The 15754-nt window shown below is 48.7% G+C and overlaps 1 protein-coding gene and 1 long non-coding RNA gene across 4 annotated transcripts; one reads left to right on the top strand and one right to left on the bottom strand.

Moving 5' to 3' along the window:
• Window positions 1–1912: 1912 nt before the first annotated feature.
• On the bottom strand, window positions 1913–4197 carry LOC113014497 (uncharacterized). Its single transcript, XR_003270971.1, has 3 exons — window positions 2773–4197; window positions 2429–2595; window positions 1913–1972 (listed from the first exon to the last, which is right to left on the bottom strand). It is a non-coding gene; the product is annotated as an uncharacterized LOC113014497 (long non-coding RNA).
• Window positions 4198–4512: 315 nt separating this feature from the next.
• atf6b (activating transcription factor 6 beta) lies at window positions 4513–15480 on the top strand. 3 transcript variants are annotated; one of them, XM_026156070.1, is made up of 17 exons: window positions 4513–4809; window positions 6526–6605; window positions 8436–8517; window positions 8616–8675; window positions 8757–8836; window positions 8936–9143; window positions 11022–11192; window positions 11520–11689; window positions 11854–12033; window positions 12510–12592; window positions 12679–12885; window positions 13420–13527; window positions 13646–13742; window positions 13856–13923; window positions 14226–14325; window positions 14430–14514; window positions 14767–15480. In XM_026156070.1, the coding sequence occupies exons 1-17, from the start codon at window positions 4737–4739 to the stop codon at window positions 15057–15059; spliced, it is 2145 nt and encodes a 714-aa protein (XP_026011855.1). In that variant the 5' UTR covers window positions 4513–4736; the 3' UTR covers window positions 15060–15480. The 3 variants fall into 3 exon arrangements, with proteins under 3 accessions (XP_026011855.1, XP_026011854.1, XP_026011856.1); XM_026156069.1 differs by having other exon boundaries at window positions 4514–4809; window positions 13853–13923; XM_026156071.1 differs by having other exon boundaries at window positions 4801–4836; window positions 13853–13923.
• The last annotated feature ends 274 nt before the right edge of the window (window positions 15481–15754 follow it).

Raw genomic sequence — 15754 nt, forward strand, 5'->3', positions numbered from 1 at the left:
GGAGAAAGACCTTACTGAGTTCACTCTTCCTACAAATGAGATAGGGAGCGTCCTCCAAAACTGGATGTTGTTTTCTAGCTTCTCCAGTAGAGGGAGACAGTTTTCTTTCACTAGTGAACTACATTTTCTTGTTATTGAGATGCCCAGATATGTAATTTTTTCACAAGTTATTTTAAATGGTAGAGATGTAAGCCACTCACTACTTTCAGATTTGATGGGCAATACTTCACTTTTCCCCCAGTTGGTCCTGTAACCGGCGAAGGGGCCAAATCTTGTCCCAATTGAAATTTCTCTAAGACAGCAAAGAGATAGGGCCACTCCACATGATCAAATGCCTTTTCAGCATCTAAGCTGAGTATAAGTAGATCCTGTTGCACCTTAGAGGAGTAAATTATATTAAATAGACGCCTTAGATTATTAAGGGAACTCCTATCTGCTATAAAGCCTGTTTGATCTGAATGTACCAGTTTATCTATCACCATACTGAGTCTACTCGCTAGTGTTGTAGCCAGGACTTTATGATCCAAATTTAATAAAGAGATAGGTTTGTATGATCCCACTTCCTCCAAGACTTTACCTTTTTTGGGGAGTACAGTAATAACTGCTTCATTCAATGTTGGTGGTAAGGTGCCCACATTGTATGCATGGTTGTACAGTTTAAACAGATATGGAGCAAGTTTGATCTTAAACTGTTTGTAAACCCATCTGGGTCTGGACTCTTACCATTTTTAATACACCGATAGATTTAGTAATTTCTTTTGTTGTAATCTCGGCATGTAATCTTTATGTAATCATGTAATCTTTAGTTGTAATGCCGAGATTTTTGTTTTTAATTCATGTCCTTATTTGCATACCATAGGTCAGAGCGGACACTGTGTCCTGTTGTGACAGCCTGTGGGCTGTAGCCTCGTTTTCTTATTGTTTCTGTGGCTGCTGTGGTCAATACAAATATGAAAGCATTAATTTATTTGATTATTGAATTTGTTTGTCTAGTTTCGTGCCCCCTGTCAGCAGAATGAACTTAAAAAGTAAAGTAAGTTGACTCAAACAACATCTACACAAATAACTCAAATCAAAAATGGACTCACTCTATTTGCAAAACAGTGAATGTAACACATGTAAAATTAACTGAGCTTCTAACATGTTTTTAACGCCTGTTGACTAAATGCAGCACAGCTCCAGAAACAGCAAAGACAAAGAAATGAGACGTGACGGGACAGGAACTGTTGAGCTGCAGGACGTTGAGAGGGCAGAGCAGCAAATACTTTACATGTAGGTCTGGATCACATGCTGAAGAATCTGTCGTCCCTCTGATGTTCAGACTGGCTGTTTGCTGTGTGACTGGATGACGATGAACTGATCCCAGTTCAGTCTGTACGGCTCTTGTTTCTGTGTGATGGAGGATCACAGGCCGCTTTCTGCTCCTCTGTCTCTCCTCTGTTTCTCTACCCGTCGAGCTGCAAGAGACAGAAATGAATATAAGATGTTGGATGATCACAAAGCAGAAAACCATCAAACATCTGCACTAAAGCTGAGTCATGTTAAACCTCAGTGAGTCTGAAAACAGTGATGATGAGAGCACAGAGGCTCTTTGAGCTCGTCCACCTTTCCTCCAGGTAACAGCAGTGATGCTGCTCATGATGATGAAGCAGAGCAGTCCAATCAGTGTGCGGACAGTCATGTGACACAGGTGATCAGCAGCTGGAAGACAAAGAAACATCTGGAATCAGAGCCTCATCCACCACACCAGGACTTGTCTGCTGGAGCTGTCAGTGGTTTAATTCTTGTCATACCTGCGTTTTCCTCTGCTGGTGGTGGCAGTTCTGTTGTTGTTACCATTGTTACCACTGTTGCTGTCCATTCAGTTGGTAAGAGTGGTGGAGCTGGAGGTGGAGGTGGTGGAGATGGACGTGGTGGAGGAGGGGCTGGTGGGGGGGGGGGCGGTTGGGGTGGTGGAGGTGCCTTTTTCCTTCTAGCTCCACAGTTTGTCAGGAGGCAGAAACAGCAGTTTGAGGTATCAAAGTGTTTTTGAATGGCCGTGGAACCAGGAGATAACAGCAGTCACAACATGAATTGTGTGATGTGCAACAAAAACATCTGGTATCACAACTGAATAGTAAAGTACACCCTCCCCCACTCGCCCCCAGCCATTCTTTGCACGTGTTCGTTTCTTTGTTTCCACGTCCTGTTTTATTTCGCTCGCTGCGCTTCTCTGCCACCTTGTGTATTTCCCTTTTTTGCCTCATGCTGAAGGATGTCTTATTTCCTAAAATGAATGAGGAGGAGCTACATCCAAGGATACATAGGTCTATCCTGTCAGAGATAAAGGAGGCATAACGCACAGCTGGAATATACAAACCACAACAAGGACTCTTTCCCCCTTCTCATTTTATAATTACACGTCCTCATTAAAAGAGCTTGATGTTACCTGATGGGATCACGGTCAGCTGTCCCCGAGTCTGAGACGGCAGCTCTCTGAATGTACAGGGACCCGCCTTCCAGCACTCTTTCTGCTCCACGTCACTTTGCCCCTTACAGAGCAACGGCAGCTCAGAATGACCTGCTGATTCTCCTGAACGGCTTCATGGATGAAACCTGCAAACACAGAATTCGTAACAAGACTCTGATCATTTACCTGCCCGATGCAGCGAGAGGACATAGAGTCCGCCAGTACAAACCAAGAGCTCACAGTTTAACACAGACCGTCATGAAAACAGTGAAACAAGGAGCAGATTAAACTGTTTGGTTTCAGTAAATGTGCAAAGTTCTTACCTTTAGTGACATTAGAGCCAAGAATGAAGACAAAAAGACTGCAGATGATGTTCACCTTCCTGTCAGGATGGACATTATGATTCACCAAAGGCCGACAACAGGAACTCTGTGGTCACGTATGTAGGTCTCTGGTGTGAGCTCTTTTTATACATAGCATCTAAACCACAAGAAAACACAGTGTGCAGTGTTGGTGTGACACTAAAGGTGGACACACGTATGTACGATTGTTTCTGTTGGTGTCACAGATCTCGGGGTTGGACACTGTCCTGATTCTTTGACTGAGTCTGGTTTTCCAGCAATTAACTGAAGAAACGCAAAGATTTCTACTCAACAAAGTGAAACAGAAAACCAAGTCACGTGACTCTGCATCCAGGTGCTTATTATGAATCATAACCTTACCAACTTTAATCTCAGTGATCAACAGGACATACTCGTATAAGCTGCATGTGTAGAATCATTTTAGTCCAAGTAGAGTTTTGAAACCTTGTTCCACTATGGAAGCATCTACCACCATGTTTTCAGACTCTTAAATTTAGGATTCTTTGATTATAATAATAGTTACATCGTTTCTGCTGCACCAGATTTCATTCATCAACAAAATTACAGTGATGTGACTGTCAGTCATTTGCACGTTTAAAGGTTTCAATAGTCAGAGCTGTGAAATAGAGCGTACACGTTCATTTGCTCTCAGAAAACCACATGAGCTCACTCACCACAGACCTTCAGTGCACAGCACAGGTTAGACCGCTGGGTTAGTTTAGTGCGACAACAAAACCAGGTGCATGTGTTTGGTCTGTGCTGTCACACTGACCTTGGTCCTGTGAAAGTCTCTGTGTTTTAGTCCCATTTTCACCTTGAAACAGTCCCTTACAGGAAAATCCAGGAACAGAAAAACATGTTTTTGAAATTCCTGTTTGTCTGCAGCAGATCACAGCACACCTGTGATCACCTGACATGTCTGCTCACACACCATTTTATTTTACAGCTGGAAACTTTTATTTATTTTTATTAACGCTCCGAGTGCGTCACTAGGAGGCGCTGTGCTCCACCTTCCACATAAAAGCCACAGCAGTACACCGGAAAGCAGCTGCAGCTCTCCGAGTTCCTCATTAAAACTTCCCCCTGCAGCGCGCAGCACCTGCGCCATCCTCAGGTGTGCTCCCAGTGATTAATAAAAACAAAACCCTCGTGAGGGGCTGCAAGCTGCCGCTTTCGCTTTGTCCCCACTCACGCTGCACTGTTATGTAACGACTCCCACGCTTCATCCCCAAAACTAAAAATGAGAGCCCCATGCCAGCCCCGCTAGCATCGTTTACTACCACGCGGATTGTTTTGTTTATGTGTGCACACCGGCTTCTTCTTAAATTCGTCCACAAACTGGACATAACGCAGAAATCATATCTCTCTGCCTGGATCCACGTGAGTTCACCAAAACTGTTTTTCTACTTCTAACCCGTGATTGGCTCCCCTTGCCTGTCAAACCCTGACATTCCTAGCGTTCACTGGCTTGCTACACATGTCAATCAAAATACGACCATTTGATTGGACCGAATCACCTTTAAAGCCCTTCCTCACTTGTTCTTCTCAACGATAGGCTCCCTGGCAACCCAATAGTAGTCTCTGAATTCTCCTATTGGCCCAATATTTAGTCAATCACACATCCCTGTGCTGTGATTGGCTTCTCTAGCAGACGTGGGCGGTAGCTCTGCCCAAAAGAAGCGTTTCCTTGTGCTGTCATATGCGACGTAAAAGGCAAGGACCTACAGTTCAAGAGGATACAGAAAGTTGATATAAATAAGGGAATTTAGAGCAAATATATATTTGATTAGTTTGAATTATAAATGATATCTTTACATCACACCGCCCAGCTATCTTGATGCGGACGCTGGAGGCGGTAATCTGTCTGTTTGTTTAGCTAGCTGCTATCGAGCCTCCTGCTCTTCAAACACACCGCCTGCGGGGCGATGGGTACGGATCTGTTGTCGGACTTGGACAGCCGCTTCTTCGCGGATAACCTGCTGACGAGCGAAGACTGGGGTGAGGCAGCATTTTGAAGCATTAAGGGTGAGGCTGAAGCATTCAGAGGAGGCTGACGTGATAGCGGGGGTGTGGATGCATCGAGAAGGCGAGGCGACGCAAACGGGGTCGTCGGAGCGTCTTCGGCGCTTATTGTTCTCACCATGACATCTGTGTTCACGACAGAACTGGTCAAATATATTCGTATATGATGATTTTTGGGTTGTGTTAGAGCGCACGCGACTGCAGGGCTGTCCTGTGCACGCGCTTCCTCCTTCAGCCTGCTCGCCCGGACGCGCCGGTATGTTCAACACGTTGGCTGGAAACGTGAGCTGCTTTAATTTAACCGCACACGTCGCCCTCTGCGTGTTGTTCCCCCATTTCCGCTAAAAACCCGCATTAAACCGCGTACTGTTGACATGTTTCAGGGCAAAGCTCGAGCCGCGGTCAGGGGGAGGAAGAGGGCTGTCACGACTGTCGTGATCAGCGCACGCTGTTATCGCGATATCTGCTGGAAACTGGTTAAAAAACCTCATCAGCCTTCTCTTATCTCCAGCTTCACAATAACCCCGAGAAAGGTGGTGTAGGCAGGTGGATGCAGGTGGAGGGTGTGCTGTTCCCTTTGTTAGAATAACATGTCATGGATAACCAGTCAGATAGAACAGCCGTGCTGTAGATGTAGCTCTCTCTGTTATGTTAACATTTTTAAATAAAAAAACACGTTTCCAGGATTTACCTGCCTGTTAAACAGTGAAGTAGGTTTACAACCCGTTTTATTGTAGCTGTTAGACCAAAGAATTTATAGCGCCCTGCCGCTGCGGTAAATACAGTTCCATCTAATCTCACCTGAGATTAGATGAAACTTTAATGATCCCCCTGAGAGAAGTGGGTCAGAGCAGCAGCAGGAAGAGTGAATACACCTGAGAACAAGAGACGCTTATAAAGGACAATAACGTGTAAAACACAGCTATTTCTGACCAAAGTGCATGCATGCTGTATGTATGCACACAGCAGCACAGGAGGCGGAGTCATCACATATAAACTTCTGTGTGTAAAAAGTTTAGGTTTTTTATTTTGTTGGTAAGAGAAACTCTGCTATTATTATCCACAGATCAGTGTGTATTTATCAGCTTCTAGAAAATAAAATGGTATCAGCATCTATAAACATGACAAAACAGTAAGAGGAGACATGAGAAACACCATTCAGCCCTGCTGTGTGTTAATGGTGCATAGTTTGTCCACAAGGGGGCACTCTGCAGCTTCCTCGTTGATAACAGCTATCGGGACATTTAATCTTTCTTAATCACAAAAATATCCTGTATTAGTCAGTAAATCATTTTAAAATCTGTGATCGTAGCGTCTCTGAGCTCGAGTTCTGGGATACTCGAATACTTTACGCCGTCTCCGGCTGAGCTGATGGACTCATTTCTAGTCCTGTCCATCTGCTCACACTTCAGCTCCGCCTCCCAACTCCAAACCATCACAGCAGGTCTCACCTCCATCTTTAAACCTGCTGCTGTCCTTCTGTCACAAATCCTGTGCAGAGATCTGGAGGATTCATAAAAAGTAAAGGTCACATGCAGATTTTTTGAGTGCTGCTCTGACAGCATGTGGCTTCAAACTCCAGAGGTGTGAGGAAAGCATGACGGGAGAAGCAGAGTTGACACCATCGCGGTGTGTGCGTGGTTGAAGCTGGTTTTGTTTTCTCTCATGTATGTGGACTCGTGTCCCCTGCAGATGCCTGCCTGTTCCAGTGTGAGAGCATGGAGGAGGGCGAGGACGGGGACTTCGGCCGAGGCTTGAAATACGACGCATCGGTACGTTCGACACACAAAGCTCACGCTCTGCTTTCTGTGCACGCCTCACATTGAACCCGACACCCTGCGACCAGCACTTTCACACGGTGATGAAATCCAGTGTGTAGCTCTGCTGCTACACTTACAGCTAATCCTAGATCATCAGCACTGTCAGATGATGTAAAACCAAAGTGTTCAGCCGCAACATTAAAACCACCTGCCTGATACTGAGCAGTGAAGACGGCTGTGAGCCTGCAGGGCTGTGTGGGCTCTGCCTCTGGGACCTGGCCTGCTGTGACTCGCTGGGCACATTTGCGTAGCCTCACAGAGCTGTGAGCTCATTATTTGACTGTCTGATATTTATGAAAATGACGACGCTGAGCCCAGCGATCGCTGCCTGATTGGGTCTTTCGAGTCGCTGCACTGCTTCCCTGATTCGTCACTCCACTATCACATGACCCACAAACACATCCTGGATAGCAGGAGATCAACATGTACAAGAATAAACGGACAAATAATTTCTGAAGTAGGGATCATTTGAGTTTTAACAGATAAATTGATTTTGCTCAACTACAGCAGCTTTGCATGAGTGATGGTTTAAAATAAGCCTTCTTATACTTCCACTGGACCTCACTGCAGCTGCTCAGTTCATAATCTGTCTGAAATGAACAGTTTGAGTTTGCCCCACAAACAGGTTTGAAGAGCAGGGGCGTGGTTTCTGTGGCCGAGACCTCCATATAAGGAATATTTCCCCTCTGTGGCTTCAGCTGCATCAAGAGTGGGAAACAGCTGAGACTTCTAGACATGTTTAATATCTACATCAGCCATCGTAGCTGCACAGGCAGGAAGACAAAGAAAAGCAGAAGAAGCTTTTTTTAGCACCAGAATCTTTGTTTGCTTTGTTTGTTTGTTTGTTTGTTTGTTTGTTTTTTAAATAGAAAAACAAAACTTTCAAAGTAAAAGTTTGTTTTTCTGGATTTTGGTTCTTCAGATTAAAAGTCTCTGAAACAGACTGACACATGACTGTTTTGGTTAGCAAGCTGCTGTGAATGCAGTGTTTGCTAGTTTAGCTGTGAGCTTAAAGTGCTGCAGATGGTGATTAATAATTGTTATGACTTTAACGATCAGCGGTGACGTGGCGTGTGTTGCGGAGCTGCTTCCTGGTTGAAGCTGCAGGTTCAGCAGGATGTTTCCTGGTGTTTTGTTATCTGTGATCTGCAGGACGTGACCGACAAGTTTACTGAATTGCAAACAGTTTCTGCAAACGTCCCACCTTAAAATAACGATGGAAATATTTGGCGTGCTGCTTTGGCCCTCAATGAGGAGAAATGTTTGCTTCATGTTTATCACCTGCTTCCTGTGACCTTTGACCTGAATTGAGTTTCCACATCACAGCTCCTGATGCTTCATGATTCAGCAGATTTACGTCCTCACAGAAACTCAAGTTTTTGTCTGAGTTGTTGTAGCTGCAGATCACAGCTCCGCCCACTTTGCTGCTTTGGTGACAGCGGTGTGATAATGAGACACACACACACTCTCGTTTTGGTATCTTAGTGAGGACATCTAATTGACATAGGCGTTCCCTATCTGCTAACCGTTAACTATGAATGCCTAACCCAACTGTGACCCTGACACTAACCCCACACTTTAAGTCTCAAACATGCAAACTCGTGAAGACGGGCACGTTTGGGCTGTTGGTCCCCACAAAGATATCTAAACAGGCGCATGCACACACACACAGTTGCTGGGTCTGATTGTTTACTTTCTTTGCTCTCTCTCTCTCTCTCTCTCTCTCTCTCTCTCTCTCTCTCTCTCTCTCTCTCTCTCTCTCTCTCTCTCTCGTTCTGCCAGTTCGACAATGACCTCGTGCTCACCCTCGATCCTGACAACCCTACGTCGCCCTGGCGACACCTTGACGACAACCTTCTCACAGGTACATGGCGGTCAGCGGACCGTGGCGACCTTAAACCACCACTGTTTAGTGTGAGTTTGATGTAAATGAGCTGTTTCCTGTGTGTGTTTTCTTTGAAGCTGACGCTCCGGCCATTAAAAACGAAATGACAATAACGCAGCCGCTGCCGGTGGAGATGTGTAAGTCCCTGTCGGGTTTCTTTTCATGGGGTTTTGGATCGTTTGTACGTTTCCTGTGGTTTCACTGTTTGTCGTGTGCAGTGTTTCAGGTGAAAGCAGAACCTCCCTCGCCCCCGTCCTCGCTCGAGTCCGAGTGCTCGGCCTCTCCACCTGACCCACAGGTGTGTCTCAGTCAGTGGGTATATTATAGAAAGCTAATGAACACAGACGGGTTTGTTATGGCGTTTAAAAAGATGTCCTCGTTTCTCTCTCCTGCTCAGATCACCGTTAAAGGCGAAAATCCTCCGACTCCTCCCTACATGTACGGAGACGTGCTGTCGCCTCCTCTAGGGTCCATGGAGGTTACCGTAGCAACAACAGCACCCCCAACACAAACCCAGATTGCTGCGGTGACACAGACGCAGCTCCAGACGCCGCTGACGACGCCGATCCCGGCGGTCATCGGCGGGCTACAGACGCAGGCTACAGGTACGACCGCTCGCCCGCTTATCCACTGAAATCAGCCAATGGGAAAGCTGGGTGTGGTTTGGTTGCTTTGGTGATTGGTGCACGAGCGCAAGTTTTCCAGGTGTGGCTACAGAGGACCAGTGTTAGCTTAATGAGCAGCTTCCCTGGCTGGGAGTCATTCTCCACGTCAGGAAGCATCAGAAACATCAGGCCTGCTTCTCCAGCTTCGTGTAATCAAATGTAACCTTTGTCCAAGAATCACACAAAACAAGAAGAACGTCTCCGAGGCGCCTGGTTAGCTGCTGTGACGCCGAGGTCAGACTTTAGCCTTTTGACACAGTGATGGACAATCTGAAGCTCAAAGTCTGATTCAGGGTTCTCAGTTTAATGAGCTGTGATCAGCTGATGGCCATGGAGTGATGTAACAGCCACGCGTTCAGAGTTCATCAACCTGCAGGCTGATGACGAGCTGCTGATTCAAGCCTGATGTTCAGTAATGACAAATAACCAGCAGGCAGAAAGCGTCGCTGCAGGGAGGCTGTTAGAGGTGTGTGTGTGTGTGTGTGTGTGTGTGCGCGTGTGTGTGTGCGCGTGTGTGCGTGCATGCGTGTGTGCGTGCATGCGTGCGTGTGTGTGTGTGTGCGTGTGCGTGTGTGCACTGATACACGTTTATAGGGGAGGTCGGGTCTCTCGGGGAAATGTAAGTTTGTTTTGCATAACTGCACTTTAAACATAAAAGTTGTTTTTAGGCAGGCGACGTCATACGAGCTGCAAAAATGAGCGAATGTCTGTGTGCAGATTGTATTCTGCTTGGTGTTGTTTGTTCGTGGCCGCTGCACACGTCGCTGCACACGTCGGTCTAAAAACAGGATGTTCCCGTGCTGGTTAACTTTGGCTCTGAGCTGCACTTCAGTGTGAAGCAGCTGTGGACGAGTCGGCGAGCACAGCACCGGCCCTTTGTGTGAGAGGTGAAAGAGTTCAGGTGTGTGAGCTCTGCCTCAGTGGCTCTCTGCTGTTTCCAGGTGTAAGCCTGCTCAGAGAGCCGGTGTGAATAAGGCAGCAGCTCAAAGCAGCTTTTATCTGAACTGTGGGGAAAACGGAGCGTCGGCGGGTCGCTCGAGCTTTCATGTTTGGGCTCCGCCTGAAGGGAAAGCTCTCAGTTTACTGGGCGACTGTGGAGGTGGAGCCTGAACATAATAGGTCAGTCCCAACAGACATGAATGTCTCATCTGCTGCAACCTGATCCTGGTTAAAGGCAGAGAAAAGGCGAGTGTATCATCATCATCATCATCACCACAGCGACTCACTCTGAGGCTCGCCGCTCACCTTAAAGTGTCTCTAATGAACATCAGAGGGTTTGGATTATAAATCCTGGCAGTGATGGCCGTATGAAAGCACACGCTGGTGTCACGTTAGCTTACCTCTGTATGCGTGTGTGCGCTCTGTCAGCAGGATGTGGAGGAGTTTAAATCCTGCTCAGGGTCAGACGTGTCGGGTAACCATGACAGCGAGAGGACATCACTGAGTGAAATATGTTTCCAGAAGTTTCTGAGTGATTGAACTCAAACTGCTGTGTTTATCTTCTAAAATCAAGTTTGTCATTAAAAGTTTGGAGCATTTCCTGCTCTGTTGTGGACAGCACGCCTGCAGCGCCTCCACACCGGTTGTTCTGTGCGAGCATGCAAACGACGCACGCTAACAAACCTGTTTGTGTACTTTGGATTAACTGCAGCGTGCGCGCTCCGTCCTGTTTGCATGCTGAGCCTTAGCGTCGGGTTTCACTTACGCTGTCGTTTAACCAAAGAGCCGCGAGGTTCCAGTCTGACCTGTGAGCGCCGCTGCAGCGTCTGTTAAACGGCGCCGTTTTAACCTCTGACGCCGCCTCTTTGTCTCTTTCAGTCTCTCTCAGTCCGAGCTCGGCCACGTTAAAGGCCAACACCATCCTGAGCACCAAACCCCCCATCCAGCCCCGACCCGTGTGCGTCGCCACCCTCCCCGTCTCCCAGACCGCCACGCCGGCCAAGGCGCTCATACTGCAGGGCCTCCCCTCCATGGACCAGACCAGACCTGGTAACAACATCCTGTTTCTTCCTTTACTAATCCTTCTGTTTATTTCCTTTCCCATCACCGTTTCTTTTATACATATCTACTTTTATGTTTCACATCTAAATAATTTAATTTATTATTATAAGTTAATATATAAATTTATTTCTGCCTTTGCTTTTCGTGGCGTTTCACTTTGTGCAGCTGATTTAATAACGTAGTCGGGGAATGAGTGATGACGGAGGGATGCTGGAGTCCGACCTTTAACCTTCCTAAACAGTCATGTGTTCAGTTCTCGTGTGTCGAGGATGCTCTGAGCAGATTCGTCTTCATCTTCTCCTCTTCCTCCTCCAGTCGTCATCTCTCCGTCCGTCTGCCTCGGCTCCACGCCGGCCATCGTCAAAATGGAGCCCGTCTCTCCCAGCATCCCCCAGCACTGCTCCAGCCCCACGGCCCCGCCCACCAGCAAACCCATCGTCCCGGCGACCACGACTTTGCCCGGCAACAGCTCGAACGGCATCGATGTGAGTACAGCACTGACGTTACAGCCAGTACCCACAATTCCTCACTCTGAGCCTGTGAACGGATTACATCACACAACTTTCACACAGCTCCTCCTCTTCTTCCTGTCCTCTCTTTTTAACTTCCTCCTTCCTGTTTCCCTCACTGACCACCTCCTCCTCCTCAGATGAAAGTGCTGAAGCGGCAGCAGAGGATGATAAAGAACCGCGAGTCGGCCTGCCAGTCGAGGAAGAAGAAGAAGGAGTACCTGCAGAACCTGGAGGCTCAGCTGAGGGAGGCCCAGCAGGAGAACGAACGGCTCCGCAAGGAGAACCAGGCACTGAGGGAGAGACTGGCAGGGAAGGAGGTGAGACTCCAAGAAACATCACAACACACGAGTGAAAGGTTTGATGGAAACCGCGCGTGAACCGTTCTGCCTGCTGTTAAACTGTAAACGCCGGGAGCAGCAGGACAGCAGCGGACACACCGGTTGGTGGAGTCCTGCGAGCTGGACGTTCTGGTTGTTCGTGTTTTCCCTCTCAGCTCTTCAGCTTCACGCCATTCCTCAGCCTTGTGATAAGGATCTGATGCGTGACAGCAGCATCAGAGCGCCAAGCGTGGCGTTCAGCGTAATGTCGCTTAACCTGCTGCTGAGTGAGGAACGTTCTGTGAGACGCAGCGTCTCTGCGTAACGACACTGAATGATCTGCTGAGGGAGCCAAAACCACCAACAGGAAGTAACTGAGACAAAAGGGGAGGAGTCAGACGAATAAGAACAGAGTCAGATGGACCTGCTGCGTCAGCGTTCAGGGTCATTCTCTCATCGTGTTCGTGTCATTTCAGGGCGCCGAATCAGCGAGTAACAAGAGAGCCGTGTGCGTCATGGTCGTCCTCCTCTTCATGACCTTCAGCTTCGGACCCGTCAGGTATCGTTTGCGACTCGTCGTGAAAATATTTGCCGCCGCAGATGTCGGCGCCGCTTTTGATCAGCACGTTCTGTTCTGCATCACAGCATCACAGACAGGAAGCTGGCGACGGGTCTGCACGAAGACGTGGTGTCGTTTACAGGACGGCGGCTGCTGGAGATCGAACAGCACCAGCAGGCGCCGCCGCCGCTTACCAACAAGGTGGAGGACAAGACGGAGACGGAGGAGGACGGAGGAGACGAGCGATGGAAGAGAGCGGAGGCGAAATACGCCGCAGAGCCGTATCAGTTCAGGTGAGAGGAAGCTGATGTCGGCGTTTTGTGACATCACTGCGACTGTCGGCTTTGAGTGTTTGTGCTGCCATCACACCACAGGAGCAGCTCTGAATACAGAGCGCTTCAGCAGAGGCGGAGCTTTATCACACAGAGAGGTCAGGGGTCAAACACCCAGCCACAGCAGCACCAACACACACACACACCCACTGATACACCAGTGGGTGTGTGTGAAAGAGTCCACGCTGTCACAGTTATCAGCTGACAGACACGTTTAACAGAAACCCGCCTGCATCAGACCGTTTCTCCACACTGAAACAAACGTGTGTGTGTGTGTGTGTGTGCGTGTGTGTGTGCGTGTGTGTGCGTGTGTGTGTGCGTGTGTGCGCGTGTGTGTGTGCGCGCGTGCGTGCGTGCGTGTGTGTGTGTGTGTGCGTGTGTGCGCGTGTGTGTGTGTGTGTGTGTGTGTGCGTGTGTGCGTGTGCGCGTGCGTGTGTGTGTGTGTGTGTGTGTGTGTGTGTGTGTGTGTGCGTGCGTGCGTGTGTGTGTGTGCAGAAACCTGAGCGACGTGTTCAGTGATGTGAAGGACCTGGTTCTGCAGGACATCGACCGTTACTTCACCTCCTCTGACTGCCGGCAGTTCAACCGCTCCGAGTCTCTCAGGTGAGTCTGACTGTGTTAGGATCTCCACGCTGGCGCTGTGGCTCGCGCTGATGTGAGGAGCTGCAGCTGTATTTAAACCTTCCTGCTTCTGTTTCTTTGCTTCCTCTGAATCTTGCAGGCTGGCGGACGAGCTGAGAGGATGGGTCCATCGACACCAGATCGATCGCAAGAAGTCCGGAAAGCCGAAGATGGCCAAGAAGGCCAAAGTCGCCCAGGTGAGGAGTCGTCTTCATCTCCCAGAGTTTTAATCCTTTAATGGAGAACAGTAGTTGGTCTTCAGCTCACTGGGATCTGTGTTTTGTGTCACTTGTGTCTCGTTCTGCAGCAGAAAGCTCAGCAGAGGAAAACCAACTTCTCCAGATATCTGCCGATCCAGACTCACCGCTCCATAGAAAGGTACGACGCGCTCTTCATCGCCGAGCGCAGACCTGCTGATGGTGCAGCAGTCAGCCTCAGCAAGTCAGACAGGAAGTGACATACATGACCATCGTTTAAAGAGTCTTTAAAAACATCCAAAGCTTAAATCGCTGAATGTTTCTGTGCTGCTGAAACTCAGTTATAAAATATTTGTGCTGATTGTTTAAAAAAAAAACAACTTTTATTATAACGTGAGCTCATGTTAGCTGAGAAACACTTTTGCTGTGTTGTTGCATTAATGTTGGTTACTGTCCAGCCTGATGAGTCTCTCCCTGCTGCAGTCAGCTGCAGGTGCTTCCTGGTCCTGAGGTCACCTACAGCGACTTCCTGGACGCCATCGACCGCAGAGAGGACACGTTCTACGTGGTCTCGTTCAGACGGGTATGACGCACGCACACACACACACACACACGCACACACACACACACACACACACACAGCAGGCTCTCACAGCTGTGCGTGTTAAACGGCGTGTCTTCCTGCAGGATCACCTCCTGCTTCCAGCCATCAGCCACAACAAAACCAGCCGGCCCAAGATGTCCCTGGTGATGCCGGCCATGTCTGTAAACGGTGAGTGTGCACGCTGTGGCGCGACAGGCTGCAGTGCAGCTGTGAATCACTCGGCGAGCGCCGCCGTGCTGACTCGGTCACGGCGGCCCAGCGAGCGCCGCGCCCTCATGGTGAAGATAAAAGGCTGTCATTGGCTCAGCTGCTGTTCTTCTCCTTATTGATACAGCTGTCCTGATGATGATGATGATGATGATGGTTACTGTTATTATCATTAACCAGCCGCTCTTCCTCCATCTCCCTCCTCTTCCTCAGAGAGCCTCTATAACTCATCTCAAGGCTACGAGATGATGATGCAGGTCGACTGCGAGGTCATGGACACTCGGATCGTCCCCATCAAGTCGTCCGCCGTCCCCCCCTCGCTTCGAGACCCACCCCCGCCTCCCCCCTCCTCCCACGGCAGCTCCAACCACCACCACAGCAACCACACCTCACTCCGAGGACGCCACCAGCACCACCCCTCCTCTTCCTCTCCGTCTCAGAGGCAGCCTTTACCCGCCCGCCGACGGACAGCTGAATACTTAATCAGCCAATCAGAAGGAGTCTGAAGGTCGGAGGTTAAAGGTTGGAGAAAGACTTGAAGTATAACCTCACTGTCCCTGCACCAGGTAACGGTTCCTCCTCCAGCAAACAGGAAGCTCCTCTCCGCACACAAGTCGAGTTTCCTGCCGTTTCCCAAAAGGTGAAAATTCAAGAAAACAAATTGAACTTGAGGACGTCCCACAAACGCCAGCATGTTTGTAAGAACGACAGCGGCGTGCATGCTGCGTTTTAATGTTTAACAGCGAGAACGCAGCGTGGAGAAGCTGCTCCATGAAGCGCCCACAGCCACACATCTGTCACCTAAGCTCCGCCTTCTGTACCTCATAATTCAGACAGAGGACGAGCTGAGCTGCTTCTTTCACGTACAAACAGGAAGTCTGTTCTAATGCTCTGAAAGATCCGAGTAAACGTCAGAAATAAACTTTACAGAATAAATTCAGCTCATTTACAGGATCAAGTGTAACGTTCATCCTTCAGAGACACCGAGCACAGCGCTGAGACGTTAACCGGCGCCAGCGTGTTTTTCACGTTTTAGTGAGTCGTAATTATGAGATACAGAAGCCCAGAGGAGCTGCAGCGCCTCTCAGCTGTCAGTCCGGCAGCTGCTGCATGAAGCAGGAGCCGCAAAGATGTGACGCCGTCCGTACGGCGCGAGGTGTGGCATCTAAAATATCGCCAGCAAAAAGCCAAACCAATGAAA

The sequence above is a fragment of the Astatotilapia calliptera genome, chromosome 22 (assembly GCF_900246225.1).
Source record: "Astatotilapia calliptera chromosome 22, fAstCal1.2, whole genome shotgun sequence".
Classification (NCBI taxonomy): Eukaryota; Metazoa; Chordata; class Actinopteri; order Cichliformes; family Cichlidae; genus Astatotilapia; species Astatotilapia calliptera.

Coding starts and splice junctions, on each gene's coding strand:
- atf6b (XM_026156069.1), top strand. CDS start 4,737: ATGGGTACGGATCTGTTGTCGGACTTGGACAGCCGCTTCTTCGCGGAT. Junction 11,690..11,853: donor ACAGCTCGAACGGCATCGAT/GTGAGTACAGCA, acceptor CCTCCTCCTCAG/ATGAAAGTGCTGAAGCGGCA. Junction 14,515..14,766: donor GCCGGCCATGTCTGTAAACG/GTGAGTGTGCAC, acceptor CCTCTTCCTCAG/AGAGCCTCTATAACTCATCT.